The sequence below is a fragment of the Tarenaya hassleriana genome, unplaced genomic scaffold, assembly GCF_000463585.1.
Source record: "Tarenaya hassleriana unplaced genomic scaffold, ASM46358v1 Cleome82, whole genome shotgun sequence".
NCBI classification, from domain to species: domain Eukaryota; kingdom Viridiplantae; phylum Streptophyta; class Magnoliopsida; order Brassicales; family Cleomaceae; genus Tarenaya; species Tarenaya hassleriana.
In genome coordinates, this window is record NW_010970652.1 from 141,354 (window position 1) to 158,857 (window position 17,504).

The 17,504-nt window shown below is 40.0% G+C and overlaps 4 protein-coding genes across 5 annotated transcripts; 3 read left to right on the forward strand and 1 right to left on the reverse strand.

The window, feature by feature from the left end:
• Positions 1–262: 262 nt before the first annotated feature.
• On the reverse strand, positions 263–4,210 carry LOC104803209 (probable LRR receptor-like serine/threonine-protein kinase IRK). The gene is made up of 3 exons (XM_010527110.1): positions 4,080–4,210; positions 2,110–3,614; positions 263–2,021 (listed from the first exon to the last, which is right to left on the reverse strand). Exons 2-3 carry the CDS (start codon positions 3,543–3,545, stop codon positions 560–562), a joined length of 2,898 nt encoding a protein of 965 aa, XP_010525412.1. The 5' UTR covers positions 3,546–3,614; positions 4,080–4,210; the 3' UTR covers positions 263–559.
• A 2,413-nt stretch (positions 4,211–6,623) lies between these two features.
• On the forward strand, positions 6,624–9,945 carry LOC104803210 (aminoacyl tRNA synthase complex-interacting multifunctional protein 1). Its single transcript, XM_010527111.2, has 12 exons — positions 6,624–6,770; positions 7,163–7,261; positions 7,427–7,597; positions 7,769–7,834; positions 8,001–8,066; positions 8,215–8,337; positions 8,431–8,582; positions 8,737–8,827; positions 8,971–9,039; positions 9,299–9,390; positions 9,491–9,554; positions 9,678–9,945. The coding sequence occupies exons 1-12, from the start codon at positions 6,708–6,710 to the stop codon at positions 9,780–9,782; spliced, it is 1,161 nt and encodes a 386-aa protein (XP_010525413.1). The 5' UTR covers positions 6,624–6,707; the 3' UTR covers positions 9,783–9,945.
• Positions 9,946–11,302: 1,357 nt separating this feature from the next.
• On the forward strand, positions 11,303–12,664 carry LOC104803211 (two-component response regulator ARR17-like). 2 transcript variants are annotated; one of them, XM_010527112.2, is made up of 6 exons: positions 11,303–11,440; positions 11,567–11,768; positions 11,846–11,916; positions 12,042–12,119; positions 12,208–12,281; positions 12,388–12,664. In XM_010527112.2, exons 2-6 carry the CDS (start codon positions 11,618–11,620, stop codon positions 12,482–12,484), a joined length of 471 nt encoding a protein of 156 aa, XP_010525414.1. In that variant the 5' UTR covers positions 11,303–11,440; positions 11,567–11,617; the 3' UTR covers positions 12,485–12,664. The 2 variants fall into 2 exon arrangements, with proteins under 2 accessions (XP_010525414.1, XP_010525415.1); XM_010527113.2 differs by having other exon boundaries at positions 11,307–11,440; positions 12,211–12,281.
• A 109-nt stretch (positions 12,665–12,773) lies between these two features.
• LOC104803298 (pentatricopeptide repeat-containing protein At2g40720) lies at positions 12,774–16,829 on the forward strand. The gene is made up of 3 exons (XM_010527217.1): positions 12,774–15,911; positions 16,025–16,157; positions 16,213–16,829. The coding sequence occupies exons 1-3, from the start codon at positions 13,830–13,832 to the stop codon at positions 16,686–16,688; spliced, it is 2,691 nt and encodes an 896-aa protein (XP_010525519.1). The 5' UTR covers positions 12,774–13,829; the 3' UTR covers positions 16,689–16,829.
• The last annotated feature ends 675 nt before the right edge of the window (positions 16,830–17,504 follow it).

Here is a 17,504-nt window from a genome sequence, read left to right on the forward strand (position 1 = left end):
TCGGATTCCGCATTTAATATGCCGATTATTTTAGACATTGCTCAGTCCCATGCACATGGCTGCGGGCAAAGTCATTCAATGCAAACGAAGCTTCTTACACCTACAGTTTACGAAGCTTCTTCCTGCTCTTTGTTATTCTCAAGAAACCCTAATTTCCTCTTCCTCTTCTTCGGCCGCCATATCGAGACACTTGTCTGAAAACTCAGGAGCATTCTTGATGTTTGGATAAAACGAGTTTGACCAGGTAATAAGAAAAGCCAACTTGGGTTACTCGGAAAATGATTAAAAGATCATTAAGAAGGGTCCCAAATTTTGGAACCCGGAGAAGACAAATCCGGCAAACCCTAAACCAGACAGGAGAAGGAAGAAGAAGAAGAAGAAGCTACAGACACAGTCAATACAAGAAACACTCAAAAACAGAACATAACATCAAAAAAACATTACAGACAAAAAAAAACATGGAGATGAGATTACAAAACAAATGAACAAACCGGATTCCTCTTCGCCGGACATTTTTCCTCTCTCAAGTCTTGTGAATATGTTAGTTATGTTTTTTTTTTCAACTCGAACCCAACTCGTCCGAGCTACCAGACGGGCATCTGATCATCTTCAGAATGTTGACAACCTCTCCCATGTCTGGCCGGCTCGACGGCACCTGAGAGGTGCAGATGAGTCCCAGCTTGATGACGGGAACCGCTTCTTCAGTCGGAAACTTACCCTGCAACCGTGCATCCACGCATTCTTCTGCCCTTCCATCTTCAAGAGCCTCCCTCACCATATCGCATAGAACCACGACGTCATCTTCCATGTATTCCACTGGCCTCTTACCGGTCACAATCTCGAGAACCAACACTCCGAATCCATAGACGTCGCATTTCTCCGTTATCTTCACTGTTTTACAGGCAAACTCCGGAGCCATATAGCCGAGAGCACTCTGAATCTTGCTGCTCAGTACGTACCGGTCAAGCATTGGCAATAGCCTTGCCAAGCCGTAGTCTCCGACCTTAGCCTCACCTGAGCTGTCGAGCAAGACATTGCTCGATTTGATGTTGTAGTGGATTACGTTCGATTGGTGCAAGTAGGCTAAGCATTTCGCTGTACCGAGAATTATGTTGAACCGATCGTTCCAAGAAAGCAGGCTACCTCCCGATGCTTCGTGCAGGTGTTTGTACAAACTCCCACCAGACAGGAACTCGTAAATCATGAGCTGCAACGATGGTGTCCAGTAATACCCTTCGAGGTTCACAAGATTGGCATGCCTGAGTTTTCCGAGTTTCTTGACCTCCCTTTCAAAGTCTTCCTGGGACTTGACAAGGCTCGAGACAGTAAGCTTCTTGATAGCGACAGGACAACCATCCCGGAGAACTGTCCGGTAAACTGCTCCAAACCCACCTCGGCCGAGCTCACAGTCTTTGTTAAGCAGAGCATGCGTTCCAGTGCTGAAATCTGGTTCACCAGAGAACATGACAAGTTTGCCCGAGTTGCTGTCAGTAGTGGGTGATTGACTGAATTCATCACCACCCGAAAACGTGAGTGGAGCAGCTGACCGGGTTATGGTAGATGCACGGACCCGCAGATTAAGGACCGTGATGGCTATTACACCGACCACAATGGCTGCAGCAGCACTGATTGCAATTAAAGAAGATATACTGAGGAGTATCCTTTTGTGGCCAGGACCCGAAGGTAAAGCCTCCCCTGAAGAAGGATCGAAAGTGGCATTCGGGTTCAGCACAATTGGCTTCGGCAGGACAGCAGGGCAAGACTTATTGACGACGGCTCCGCATAGTGCTGGATTGCCTGATACCGAATAAGGAGATATGGTGTTGAAGATTCCACCGGTAGGCAGTTCACCACAAATCTGGTTATGAGATATGTTGAAGGTGTGAAGATTTCCAAGATTAGCCAACTGCTTAGGAAGTGTTCCGGTTAGATCATTGAACGATAAGTCCACATCTCTCAGATTTGAGAGTTTTGCGATTTCCGGTGGAACTGGACCTAGCAAATTGTTCTGTGAAAGGATCCTGCAGAAAGGAGTAAGAGACAGAAATGCCGTTAGCTATGAGGAATTCAAGAGATCGGATTGAATGGAAACGAAAGCAAGACACTTACAGAGATCGAAGAGAACTGCAATTCTTGATCGAAGACGGGATTCTTCCCTCTAACAGGTTGCTTTCCAGTCTCAGCTCCTCCAACGAAACAGCTCCACCGATGTCTTGAGGAATGCTGCCGTTAAGCTGATTGTGACTTAAATCAAGAACGTCCAAGTTCTTCAATTCCCCTATGGCACTCGGGATCGGCCCAGCAAGAGAATTTCTCGAGAGATTCAAGACCTGCAGATCTGCAAGATCTCCTACTCCGCTCGCAAGCTCTCCAGATATAGAATTGTCTGACAAATCCAACACTTGAATGTTCTTAATGCTTCCTGTGGAATTACCATTCTTCAAACTAGAAACCTCATGAGAACCACCTTGAAATATCCAAACGGGCAGATTTCCTGACAATGAATTCTGGCTAAAATCTAAGGCCAAGAGGTTTACACAGTGAGCTAGCGGGTCCGGCAAGCCACCGGTAAACCCATTTGCAGAAAGATTCAGTGTCTTCAACGACAGAAGGTTCCCAATGGAATCTGGAATCTGCCCTGAAAACTTATTCATGGAAAAATCCAAAGTCTCAAGGCTCCTCATTTCTCCAATCCACTTGGGAACATCCCCTTCTAATGCGTTCTTTCCCAAATCCAGAAAATAACACAGATTTAGCTTCTGCAATGAATCTGGCAAGTTCCCCGACAGAGAATTTTCACTAAGATCGACGTACTTTAGCAGCAAGCAGTTCCCAATTTCGCTCGGAACAAGACCCGAAAATCGATTCCTACTCAAATCAAGCACACGCAAGTTGTTCAAGCTGTCTATCCCTTCTGGAATCTCTCCCTCTAACCCATTACCCGACAAATCAAGCGATCTGAGAGTGTTCAATGACCAAATCCCAGAAGGCAGCGAACCCGACAAATGATTCGAGGACAAGTTCAAAGCAGCAAGAGACGAGCAAGAGCTTATACTGACCGGTATCTTGCCGGATAAATTGTTGTTCGCCAAGGAAATAGCTCTTAACGACCCACATTGCCGGAAAAACCCATCGGGAATCGAACCCGACAAACCATTGTTGCTCAGATCGACAATTTTAAGGTCCTGGAGACTCAGCAGGTTAGGGTTGATGTTTCCTGTGAGATTGTTGTTGGATAACGACAGCTTACGAAGGAACTGAAGCTGCAGTAGCCCACGACCAATCCGACCCGACAGGGAGAACCCATCTAGGTTAAGCTCCGTGACTCGATTCGTTCTCGGATTGCATTTCAGACCAACCCAGTTGCAGGGACTGTAGTCATCCTCGTTCCAAGAGGCGAGCTTCTGCTCCGGATCTCGCAGGTCAGCTTTAAAGACAATCAGCCCCAAGACATCGTCGTTCAATGGCGGGTCCAAAGATCTCACCGGAACAAGACAGAGCGTCACCGACAGCAACAGGACTGAGAAAATCACCGCCTTATACATCTTCCAAACTCACTCGCCGGTTTTGCAGACTTCAGATGCGGAAAGTCTCCATTTTTGGGGAATCTAAAGCTGCAATTTTGGAGAAAATTAGGAATGGGAAATGGGAAAAAAGAGAGAAGCTGAAATGACTTTTACTTTACTTTCTGGACCGAAATAAGCACAAGAAAAGAACAAAAATTAGGCACACAACGGCTACATTTAAATCGATCGAAAGAAAACGAAAGAAGAAAGGAAAACACCATAAGCAGCATTAAACGGGAAACACCACAAGCTAAAAATGTACATGGACGGAAACAAACAAAAGAAAAGCAACAATCTTTATCGGATACCTAAAGAAATTCCAGGAACCCTTAATCCTCGAGACAAAACTAAAACGAGGGTTGAAGAAAACGAAGCAAAAAGACAAGGAAAATCAGTACTTTGAAGCTGTAAAAAGGGTTCTTAAGCGGTTACAAAGAGAAATAAAGGGCATTGAGAGGAACTTTCGAGGCGAGGCTGAAAACATTCAACCGTCAAGAAAAAAAGCGTGTTTACCAGGAAAAGCTTCTCTCCGGCGACAATGGCGCAGCTCCGGCTGAAAAACGACGAACTTTCTAGCCTTCTTGTACAGTGAACTGGCGAGGAGGTTGCTAAAAAAGTGAAAGACTGTGAAAGAAGAGAGAGAGAGTGTGTCTGTCTGTGCGTAATTAAAGCAGCCTTTATCAACGGGCCGGAGAACCGGAGGAAGGGTGGGTGGGCTCATTGATTGCCGATGTGACACGTGTCGATATGCGGTAGGTATAGATGTCTGACGTGGCTGACACGTGGTATTTTCCCTCAGGCTTGCTTTTATTTTTTTTTCTTTTGTAAGGTGTAGTGGAAAATGATTGGCCAACTCATAATCCCATTTCCTCCGCTCTCTTTTCTGGGGAAAATGGAAATGACCAAACTACCCCTCCAAAATGATTTAAGAATATCACAACTTTCTAATCTTGTGTAATGCACCCCTTGAATCGAAGAAAAAAGAAAATTAAACACTTTTGGGTCCTCTTAGGGTACTTAATTTATTGCTACATTGGTCATATTAAAGAAAATTGCAAAACGGTTGATGGTTGGTTCCGTAATTCTCGTGGAGAGAGAGGGCATTTGGGGTAAGATGAAGAAAGGGAGAATGGCATAGTGGTCACAGCATAATTTAATTAACTTAGTTATTATAGTTAGGGCAAACAAAAGAAAGGATCATTAAGACAAGCAGTAGGTGTGGTGGTGGTGGTTGCCTGGTTGGCATGAGAGATACAACAAAGTAGACAGATTTTTTTGTTCTTATAACTCACACTATTCATCAATGTAGCTCGTTCCCTGTGATTTTTTGCAACCATACACTATTCCGGAGATGCATAAAGGAGACTTGGTCCATGAACTGGTTCGCGAGCTATTTCGTTTTAAAGATTTGAACTAGAAAAATATGAGTCTAGAAGAAAAAAAATGGTCAGACGAACCAACTCGTCATAGATCAGTTCCACCGGTCCGTAAACCGGTTCGAAAGTCAAGAATTTCCTCAAACAAAAATTATTACTTTATTATTTTTAATATTTTAATTCACCAAAAACAAACTACATACGATCTTGTTGAAAATGGATTGATTCGAATCGAACAGGTTGGACCGGGTCAAGTCCGCCTGTTTTGGACCCCTACACCATTCTTTCATTAGCTATTATTATTATTATTATTTTAATAATCCGAGAATTAATCGAACCTTTAATCCAACTATATCTTCAAGAAGATCGAAAAAATTTATATAGAGAATCAAATATAGATTGAAAAAGATATTTACTCTCTTCTTACCAATTGAATCATCCAATCTTTAGTTTCATTAACTATTATTTGTTGCATATGACTCGAATTTCAGTATACAACAATATAAAGTTATGTGATATTTTTCTAACAAAAATACGGTGTAATTCAATCGTGTGACTCGATTTTGTTATATTCGAAATCATTTGATAATATGGGAAGATAAATCTCATCATAGAGTGTACTCAATGGATATGAATAAAGATACAAAAGTTTTGGATGGAAACTAAAACCACCACATGGTAGAGCCTAGAGGAGATGGAGGAGCAGAGTAGAAAAAGAGATATTAAAAATGGTGGGTTTAGGGTTTTTTATTTGTAAACAAAGAAAAAAAAAAGGTTTTTAGGGTTTTGACTTTGATTTGGGACTTCAATAGTTTGGTTTGGGAACTTCTGTTTGGGCAGGGAATCTCATCCATTCTGTAATAAGAAGACCATTTCACAATCTCAAATGCAAAGTTTCAAACAGTTGAAGCCAAAAAATACACTTTTTAAAATAAAAGGGCATTAACTAACTAGGGTTTTGGTCTCACTGTCTGGCCATATTAATTATAATATTTATTTATTTTTTTACTCTTTATTCCTTTTGGCAGTAAAAAATGGAAAAATAATATATATATATATATATATATATATTGTGGAGAGAAAACAACGTTTCATTGGGGCGTTTTGGATTTTACTATTTGTTTTGTAGTTTCTTTTTATTTTTTTAAATGAAAATGTTAAATTGAGTTGAGTGTCAATTCTCCCCCTTACTCTTTCCACAGCTTTGAAGGAATTTATCGGGCAGTGTGTAGCGGGGCGTGGCGAATTCGCTTTTATTATTTTACTATTTACTATTTACCATTCCCTTAACTTTTATTTTATTTTATTTTTTTGGTTAAAATCCCTTAACTTTTACTATGATGACGATGATGATGATGATGATGATTTTTTTCACTCGAGACCGTTTCAATAATATTAATCTTATGGGAAAATATAATAAAAATTAGGATGCATTTCCTAATTTAAACTACATTTTAGGATAAAAAAGTTATATATTTTTTTTAGTAAAAAATACGTATTTCTTTTTCATAACTCCTGCACTTTACACGGGTAGAGCTAATGATTTTTCACGTTGGGTGGGTACAAAATCAATTCTGAGGCCCGTGACGAAGAAATATATGGGCCGAAGTCGTAATTGAGGCCCATAATAAGATGAGATAACGCCGTTAACTGTTAGTTAGTAAAACCCTATCGATGAACTAACTGGCTGTTTCTCTTCTTCTTCGAGAGCACCGAGAGAGGAAAATTTCGGAGGAAGAGAAAAGTAACATAACAAAAGAAGGCGATGGATCCGAAGAGGAAGCAGATGATTGTATCTGGTCTTTGCAAACACTTCTCCGTGGAACCTGTAAGCGAAGAAGATTTCACCTCATAAGCTTTCAAATGTTTTTTTCCCGATTTTTGAAGTATTGCCTGCATGCGGAATGTGCAGGGAGTCTGGTTCGATTTCACATTTTCGGGTAGTCTCAGCTGTTATTTTGTTATTAATTGGGTTTGATTGCTTCGTCTTGTTGGTATACATCAAGTCGGGTTTGAGAAGAGGAACCGGCCTTTTTTTTTTGTTTGGGTAATGGGAAAATGAAAAGCAAGAAAGTTGCTACTCAGAGTGTATGGATTCGTTGAAATCGTAATCGTTGGAATTGCCTTGTTGATTTATATACTCAATTGGGTCTTTGTTGATGTATAAAATGTTGAACATTTTGGGCTCTCTTTCTGATTCAATTTTATATCATTGTGAAGGAGCCATTTCTGGGTGGCGTTGGCGAGACTGATATCAAGAAGCTGTATTCTAATGTCCTGAATTCATCTGGAAAGGAAGTGTCTGCGCCAAAGGAAGAGGTAAAATCATTTTTTACTGTGATTGTTTTCCGATCGAAGCTGGGATTAGTTTGTTTGCGTTACAATGGCTTCCGGGTGGTGGTAATTCGAGAAGTATGGTAAATATTGCTTTCCATAGCCAATGCGCCTTAGGTTCACAGTTCTAAAAGTAATTACTGGTTCCAGGTCTTCCAGTGGCTGGAATTCGTGGAGGGTCTCCCTCTGGATTCCACAGCATGTTTCCCTGCCCTTGAACAGTTGAATGGGGAGTTGGTTACCAAGTCAGTGCTTTTGGGAAAGGGATTGACACCGTCTGGTGCGGATATTGCTGTGTTTTCAGCTTTGCATTCTTCAGTGGTATTGGAATTTTAGCTCTTGTTTTAATTCCTAGATTGACTTACATTCTTATTGCCTTAGTTCAGTTGTGTCTGAATGAATGTTTATATAGAACAATATCAGTTTCTGTTAACCGCTGATTCAAAGTGAGACCTTAAGGATTAATAAGTTTCTGTTGACTGTTGCTACTAGCGTGGCCTCCCAGATTCAGACAAGAAGAAAGTACCTCATGTTATGAGATGGGTGAACTACATTCAGGTAGGACCGGCATTGTAAATTTTACGATCCTCAATTGCGCTAAGGTTGTCTAAACCTCATAGTCAGTTACTATGACAGTTTTTTGCTCTCTGCAATATCATCATTTTGCACTTCCTGTCTTTGTGTTTGTTTATAGTAGTAATGTCGCAAACTATTATGTTTACAGAATAGAGAAGAGTTGTCAGAACTATTTGGGCCAATACCTGTGGAGGAGCCGGAGTTTGACTTTGAGGTGAATACAATTTCCTTTCTTGATCTTAGAATTTTGTTCTCCTACATAAGAGTAAGCATGCCTTTTCATATGCATGACAAATGGTCTTTTTCTTTTCTGTGATGATTTTCTTCTGAATTCTGATATTTCTCTCTTATTCTAAGTGCAGGTACTCAGAAGCGCCCCTAAGCTGGAAGCAGACTCTAATGCAAAAAATGTTGCACCGGGACAGGGTTCAAAAACTGTTGACAAGTCAGAAACACAGCAGAGCAACAAGAAAAACGAGTCTCAGGTATAGCTTTCGTATTTGGGTTCCTGTTGGTTGTAAGTATATTTATCTTGCAACAGAAACTTAAATTTCTGCTTGTTGTTTGAGGAACACAAGAAAAAGGCATCAAAAGAGAAGGAAGCCAGTCAAGAAAAGAAAAAGCCTGCTGAAACAGCAGCAACCGACAAAGATAAAGAGCTTAGTGTCAGTTTGCTAAATATTCAGGTCGGTCTGATTCGCAAAGCATGGAAACATCCATCTGCAGATAGGTTTGTCAAAAAAACTCTTCATCTTCCATTTGAGGTTGAGCATTTTAATCCATGTCATCTCTGTCGTATCTGGGATATGCCAAAAAGGGCTTATGGGATCTGCTTACGCGTAGAATATGTTTAAAGCCTTATGCTGTATTTATTGAAAATGCAGTTTGCTGGTTGAAGAGATAGATGTCGGTGAGGGTAAAGTGAGACAGGTTGTCAGTGGCCTGGCAAAATTCTGCAGCCCAGATGATTTGACGGTACAGTAATGGCTTTAGCTTATCAAGAAATGGAAAATTATCTATACTTGTATAGATTGGCTTATTAGTCTTTTTCACTCTCAAGCTTCTCGAATTGTTAAGCTTACTCACCTCTGGTTTCTTGATTTCTGTATCTGATGAAGAACCGCCTTGTTGTGCTGATCACCAATGTAAAACCTGGAAAGCTAAGAGATGTGTTGTCTGAAGGACTGGTAATGCTTTCTTCCCACCTGCATCAAACTGATCTATCGCTGTGCAAATTGTTCAACACTCGTGGCTTGTTAATGCTAACGATTTTGGAAATTATTGTCAACCGAGCATGGATTTAATGTTGAGCTCGAAGCACAAAAGGACATTTAGTTTGCCCCCTAGTTTAAATTTGCATGAACCATTTCATTCTCCAAAAAATGATTTAGAAGTTGCAAATGATGGCATTGGCTTCCTTCTCTGTTCCTGATTTCCTTCCTACAGGTTCTTTGTGCTTCGAATGAGGATCACACGGTCGTAGAGCCTTTGTTACCACCCGAAGGAGCCAAGCCCGGAGAGCGAGTTTCATTTTCCGGGTATCGATCAAATCACTAGCATGGAGATTACTGCTCCTCATAAACATATTTCCCTTCACCGATGCATGACAAGGTCTCGTTTTGGTGCATTGCATCTTAGGATTGAAGGAAAGCCCGAAGAAGTGCTCAACCCGAAAAAGAAGCAGCTCGAGAAAATAACACCGGTGTGAACTTCATCCGCAATCTTCAAAGCTTTTCATAAACTACAACTTATCATACGCAGTTACATCACATTTTGGCTATACTACGTTCATGTCTGAGGTTGTGTTTCATCATGGCCATTGCAGAATCTCTTCACAGACGAAAAGGGTGTGGCCACATACAAAGGTATTCCATTCATGACCTCAGCCGGTCCATGTTCTTCCAAGATTCCAAAGGCTACCATCAAGTGATTTCTATACGATTACCTCCGGCATGTCCTTGTCTTGAGTTTCTGATGTCTTTTGTATGCCGTGAAATGGGTGAAATCATCGTTAAGGTTTTTGGGATTTATATCTATATTCCATGTTATATGGCACTTTTTTTTTTCTATTAATATTTTGTGCTGTTCTTTTATATATGAAAAGGTTAATTTTCATTAATAATAATTTTAATCTTTTGGTTAGTTAGTGTTAACAGCAGTTGAAAATGCTTGACAAACTCAATATTGAGATTAATAACTTCAGGAAATTAATATATGCCATATCATAATTTCCCACTATTGCATCGGATTAGGCTGGATTGTAATCAAATTCGTTTTGGTATATTTGTTATAAAATCCTTAAACATAATGCAATCAATTGATTGAAAATCAAATTATAGAAATTTCAATTGCTCAATTCCAATTCAATTCGAATTCGAAAATTGCAAATATAAAACTATCTGTAGGCATGGCATGTGACATCTACTCGTGAATTATATAAAACTATAAAATCATACAAAGGCTAGATATGCAACAAGTTGTGGATATGATCAAAGATCTTCTCTTAAAGCCTATGGTCCGTGCAATTATTATTATTTTTTTCAGGATTGAAGAATTGACATAATTTCCAACACACCCAAAGACAAATTATTGATTATAATTTTATAGGAAATGGAGAAGCTACGGTTCATTTATTTTGATAGTCAGAGAATCAGACATAATATGATATGGGGAGGGACCTCGTATCCGTATCGGATTTGCTATCCATTTGCAAGCCAACACAATTATTATATATATATATATATGTATATTGTCTCTGCAATATTCCCACGATATAATCCAGAAAGAAAAGGAAATTATATTTGGAATTTTTTATTTTTGTTATTGAATAACAAAAATCCCAGCGGATCCGTACGGCCATTTTCAAGATTCAGTCTCACAAGTTGTTTCTTAAATTAAACGAGAAAAATCTTTTACATATCGGAAAAATTATGGTCCACCGGTGGTGTGGTCGATCGGATCACATTGATTTTATTTCGATCATGTTCTTACCAACTTTGAGATCCCCCATTTCTAATTTTATGTATGTGTGTGTGTGTGTATGTATGTATGTATGTATGTATGTATGTATGTATGTATGTATGTATGTATGTATGTATGTATGTATGTATGTATGTATGTATGTATGTATGTATGTATGTATGTATGTTATTTATGGGGGTGGTCCTAAAGAGTACCCCACGAACATGCCCTTGTTACCAGTGAGGATTTTAGGTGACACCATGTAAAAAGACAAAAAGATTCTTATTCAATTCTTCGACAGAAACAATATAGAAAATTCTATACATATGTGCACATATATGCATATATGTATATATGTATGTATATGTGCGTGTAATGAATTGAGACTGAAGCAAATCAGAAGGATACATAAAAAATACATGCCCCTAAGATAAGAGATCACGAAATATCTGTGATCTTCTTTAATTCAATCTCTTCTTCTTCTTCTTAATGCTCCTTTTTCATTTTTTTTTTGGAATTATAATTATTCTCCCACCAAACTAAAAAAAAAAAACCTTCATAAATACCATCACCATATTCACATGATTCACACATACTGTCTTCTTGGTTCTCTCTCTGTTCCTTCATGTACGGTTTGTCTTTTCTCCCTTTTCAAGTTTCAGTGTTATGTTTTTTTTTTTATTTCTCTTCCGTGTCAGAGAAACGGAACTGGGATTAACCCTCGGTGTTTGTCCCTTACAATTCTTGTCGCAGAGATTTCTCGGTTTCTTGACGAACAAGTAACCGAACAGAGGGTTCACGGGGATGGAGAGTGGAGGTTGCGTAGGCAATTCTTGCCCGTCTATGGAGGTTCCATACGAAAACGGTAATGGAGAGCTTCATGTTTTAGCCGTCGATGACAACCTTGTGGATCGTAAGCTCGTCGAGAAGTTGCTCAAGATCTCCTCTTGCAAAGGCAATTTAGAGATTTCCCCTCTCTCTCTCTCAAAATCTGTCCTTTTGATCTGAAAATTGGATATATTACTTGTGCAGTGACCACGGCGGAGAACGGGCTTCGAGCATTGGAGTATTTAGGCCTGGGAGATCAAGAACAGACCAAAAATGTAAGCAGAACATTGAATTCTCCTCAAGAGATTAAGCATCATCATATGCTGTCATATGCATGAATGCAGTTCTGATAGGTTCATGGAGACGTGTTTTCCGATAACGCGACAATTGTTGTCCTCAGATTTCGAAGGTCAATCTTATAATCACCGATTACTGCATGCCCGGAATGACCGGTTTCGAGCTGCTCAAGAGGGTGAAGGTACGAACCGTGCCTCGAGTTTTTCTCGATTTGCCCCAGACATCTCTCGTGATCTCTTTCGTTTTTCGATGGTATTGGTGTTCGACAGCAGGAGTCGTCGGGTCTGAGGGAGGTACCTGTCGTGATCATGTCATCGGAAAACATCCCTACCCGTATCGACAAGTGAGTTCACTTCCTTCACCATCGTCCTTACAGCCTTTTTCGGGGAGGAAAGTTCTGTTCTTTTCGGAGATCAAATATGTTCTGGTTTTGCCCTAAACTAATGCAGATGCTTAGCGAGCGGAGCGCAGATGTTCATGCTGAAACCTCTGAAACTCTCAGACGTGAAGACACTGAAGTGCCGTCTGATGAACTGCAGAAGCTGACAAAAGTTCGAATAGGAACAGATAGGAGGCAGAACAGACATCAAATTGAGAAAAAGAGATTACTATTATTATTATTATTATTATCTTTGGATCGAATTATTGATTCATAAACTTGTCTGTTCCCTGCATATGTATCAGAAGCTTGAACTCTCTGACCATGACACCATCTGATTATCTCAAGCATTCTTGTTCTTCTAACTCTTTCGATCCCAACAAAAAGAAGAGGGGAACTGCTTTTTACATGTTTCAGAAATCAAGAAACCTTTCAAATGCCTGTAAATCCCTTCTGGATGATGTTTTCCGGCGTGACGATTGAGTATTGCCAATCCTACGTAGCATACACACACATATATATATATATATATATACAAACCCACCAAGAATCAATAACCAGAGAGGATCAGAAGAAATGCTTATGGTGAATGGGGTGAAGATGCCGTCTTTCGTCCAATCCGAAACATCGGATCACAGGGTAACAACCTGCAAATAAACATCTCCCCATACCTCTAACCATGGAAGACGGTTGCCAACAACGACAACAACAACCATGCTTGTGGTGTCCTCTCTCTTTTGTCCCTTTCTTGCCTCTTTGGCCACCGAGGTTGCTAGAGCGGCTTGGCATGGCTTTTCACCGAATCTGGGAAAAGGGTTCAGATCAATCTGAGAGAGGAAACACAAATCAGAGGAGAAGAGAGAACAAGAAGAATCTGACAAATCTTATGGCGCGAGAAAAGGTCTCAACGTTGAAAGGGTAAACAATATTTTTTTCAACCCCAAGCTTTCAGACAAGAGTCTCAGTCAACGGCAGTTCAACAAACGTGGACCCTCATCGTTTCGTGGTGTACTTGCGTCGGAAACTTCAAGAAATCAAAATCACTCGCCAGAAATTTTTCCCCAGAAAAAAAGAAGATGGATGGGGTTGGGGAAGATGCTGATGCTCTGATTGTTGTTTCGTTCCTTTTTTTTAAGTAAGAATTTCTCGTTTTTATACGATGATGGCGAATATTCGGAAAACGCAATGGATGGGTTGATGCTGATGATGACGCAATCTCCATTGGGAACTCAAGTCCAACGAACTGCGTGTCGTTTGCGTGTTTCAGTTTCTGCGTCTTTTGTCGTTTTCTGGTGGACGATTTTTGGTTAATATCCGGATTTTTTTTCCTTTTTGTTTTTATAATTCATCCCACAAACGAGATCATCAACGTCCTCGAGTGGTAAAAGCATCCATCTCACATAGAAAAGATGTGATTAAGAGTGAAGACATGGAGATTTATGACTAGAATTTTTCAGATATCTTTGGATTCGAAAATGGGCGCTGCCGGAAGACGACGACGACGATGTTGACATGTGTTTCAGGCTCCGACAAGTTTACCTGTGTCGGGGATTTTCATGTCTGGCTAAATCGCACATTTTTCCAACTTCGATTAGTTCTCGAATAAAAACCCTAGTTCAACAAGGAGAATACCGGCAAGCTCTGCATTTGTACACCAAGCACGGTTCTTCCCCATTACGGACCTCCATCTTCACCTTCCCTTCTCTTCTCAAAGCTTGTGCTTCTCTTCCAAACCTCGACTATGGTAAAACCATTCATGCCTCTGTTATCGTATTGGGCCGGCAATACGATCTCTATATTGCGTCCTCACTCGTCAATATGTACGTGAAAGGCGGATTGCTGGATTACGCAGTCCAAGTGTTCGATGTTTTGTCTGAGAATGGGGTCTCTTCCCAGGATGTCACGGTTTGGAACTCTATGATTGATGGGTATTTCAGATTTGGACATTTTAAGGCGGGAGTCGATCAGCTCCGTCGAATGCTGGAATTGGGTGTAAGGCCTGATGCTTATTCGTTAACCATTGTTGTTGGCGTCTTGTGTAAAGATGGAAACCGTGGGCGGGAGGGAGGAAAGCAGATTCATGGGTATATGCTGAGGAATTCGTGGAATGGAGATTCTTTCTTGGAAACTGCTCTAATTGATATGTACTTCAAGTTCGGCTTATCAACGAATGCGTGGCGTTTGTTTGTTGGGATGAAAGATAAGGCAAATATTGTGATATGGAATGTGATGATTGTCGGATTCTTGGATAATGGACTCTGGGAATCTAGTTTGGAACTGTACACGCTAGCTAAGAGTAATAGTGTCAAGCCTGTTTCCACTTCCATTACAGGAGCTCTAGGTGCTTGTGGTCAAAGTGAGAATGTTGATTTTGGGAAGCAGATCCATGGTGATGTGGTAAAAATGGGACTTGAGCATGACCCATTTGTCTGCACTTCTCTACTTACCATGTATGGAAAATGCAGTTTGGTTGACGAGGCAGGAACTATCTTCCATAACATTCCAGATAAAGGACTTGAAATATGGAATGCAATCATTGCAGCATATGCAAACAATGATTGCGGGCACAATGCTTTGGAATTGTTCGACTCGATGAGACAGAAAAATGTTATGCCCGATTCCTTCACCTTGTCGAACATCATAACATGTTGCAGCATGCTAGGGTTATATGAATATGGTAAGTCGATTCATGCAGAACTGGTTAAAAGGCCTATACAAAGTAAGGCTACTGTAGAGAGCGCGTTACTGACTATGTACTCTAAGTCTGGTCGTGATAACGATGCTAGTTTAGTCTTCAATTCAATGGAAGTAAAGGATTTGGTTGCATGGGGTGCCCTGATATCGGGGTTTTGCAGAAACGGTAAATTTACAGAGGCTCTGGAAATTTTCAGGTGCATGAAAAATAGTGAGAGCTTAAGACCTGATTCCGACATCATGGCCAGTGTTATAAATGCATGTACAGGATTAGAGGCTCTCGGTTTTGGTCTTCAGGTTCATGGCTACATGATGAAAACTGGATTAGAGTTGGATGTTTTCGTAGGCAGTTCCCTTATTGACCTGTATTCCAAATGTGACGTACCAGAAATGGCTTTCGAAGTATTCTCAGGCATGCCACGTAAGAACATCGTTGCTTGGAATTCAATGATATCTTGCTACAGCCGAAACAACCTCCCGGAACTGTCAATAGGTCTTTTCCATGAGATGGTCGATCATGGTTTCTTTCCGGATTCAGTGTCCATCACAAGCGTTCTTGTAGCAATCTCATTAACCGCAAGATTGCTGAAAGGGAAAAGCCTACATGGGCATACGATAAGACTCAACATACCTTTCGACACCCACCTAGAAAATGCTTTGATTGATATGTATATGAAATGTGGATTTTTGGAGTATGCCCAGAATATATTCAGGAGAATGCTGCACAAAACTCTGGTCTCGTGGAATCTGATGATTTCTGGGTATGGATCCCATGGCAATTACCTCGGAGCATTGGCTTTGTTCGACGAGATGAAGAGAGCAGGAGAAGAACCCGACGATCTGACTTTCCTATCTCTGATTTCAGCTTGCAATCATTCAGGCTTTGTGCAGGAAGGGAAAGCACAAATCAGAGGAGAAGAGAGAACAAGAAGAATCTGACAAATCTTATGGCGCGAGAAAAGGTCTCAACGTTGAAAGGGTAAACAATATTTTTTTCAACCCCAAGCTTTCAGACAAGAGTCTCAGTCAACGGCAGTTCAACAAACGTGGACCCTCATCGTTTCGTGGTGTACTTGCGTCGGAAACTTCAAGAAATCAAAATCACTCGCCAGAAATTTTTCCCCAGAAAAAAAGAAGATGGATGGGGTTGGGGAAGATGCTGATGCTCTGATTGTTGTTTCGTTCCTTTTTTTTAAGTAAGAATTTCTCGCAAACATGGTGGATCTTCTTGGACGAGCCGGGCATTTAGAAGAGGCTTACAGTTTTGTTCGAGCGATGCCCGTTGAGGCAGACAAGAGCATATGGCTGTGCCTCTTGTCGGCTTCAAGAACTCATCATAACGTGGAGCTCGGAATACTGTCTGCTGAGAACTTGCTGAGAATTGAACCGGACAGAGGTAGCAACTATGTTCAGATGATTAATCTTTATATGGAAGCTGGATTGAGAGAAAAAGCGGCGGAAACGATGGCTCTGATGAAGGAGAAAGGATTGCAGAAGAAACCCGGTTGCAGTTGGATCGAGGTGAGAAACAGAACGCGTGTTTTCTTCTCAGGAAGCTCCTATTCTTCATCAATGGAGGCTGAGGTTTTCAATGCATTGAATAGCTTAAAGTGTAACATGAAGAAAGAAAATAACGAAGACTCGGACAAGATGACATTCCGGGAAGTGATTTTGTAGAAATAAGGTTTGTTCCGACATAATACGCAATACTCGTACTTGTGTCCGGTTATGAATAACCGAATCCGAAAATTATTTAAAGCACATTCATAACAAAAAAAATTGCATAGTATTGATAAACGAGTTCGAGTATTTAAAATTTTCAAGATGTTTGCACAGTATTCAATTAGGGTGGACGTTACCATTTTCGGTTCGGTTTGGAAATAATTTTTTTTAGTTTTATAAAAATTATATCAAACTAGAACCGAATGTTATTGTTATATGAATACCAAATAAATACCAAAACATAATATTAATATTTACATATAAATTGGTGAATAATTCGGATTTTGGTTTGGAACTTGTCAGGTTTGGTTCCACAAAGATTTATTCGGTTCTATAAAAATGTACCAAATTAGAATCGAATGTTCTTCAATTCAGTTTCAGTTCGGTTCAATTCGAAACTAAATTCTCGAAGCTAAGTGTTCACTCCTATTCAAAGACAATTTTTTTTTTGTAAATATTGAAACTTAATATGATTATATATATCTTTAAGAAATATACATGAATATTCATGGTTATTATCATTGATTTTTAGTTATTCGTATTGGACGAGTAATTATTAAAAAAAACTTCTACAAAATTTTAAACTTGTAATATGGTAGAAAACTAATTCCTGAACTTGAAGGTGTACCTATTTATTCTCGAACTTACAAAATTGGATATGATAATTCCTAAATTTGCTTAAAAGTGTCTAATCGTCTTTACCATAAATTTGACCAAAATAATATGTTGAACAATTTTACATGGCATATAAATTGTCAAAACACGTAAGAT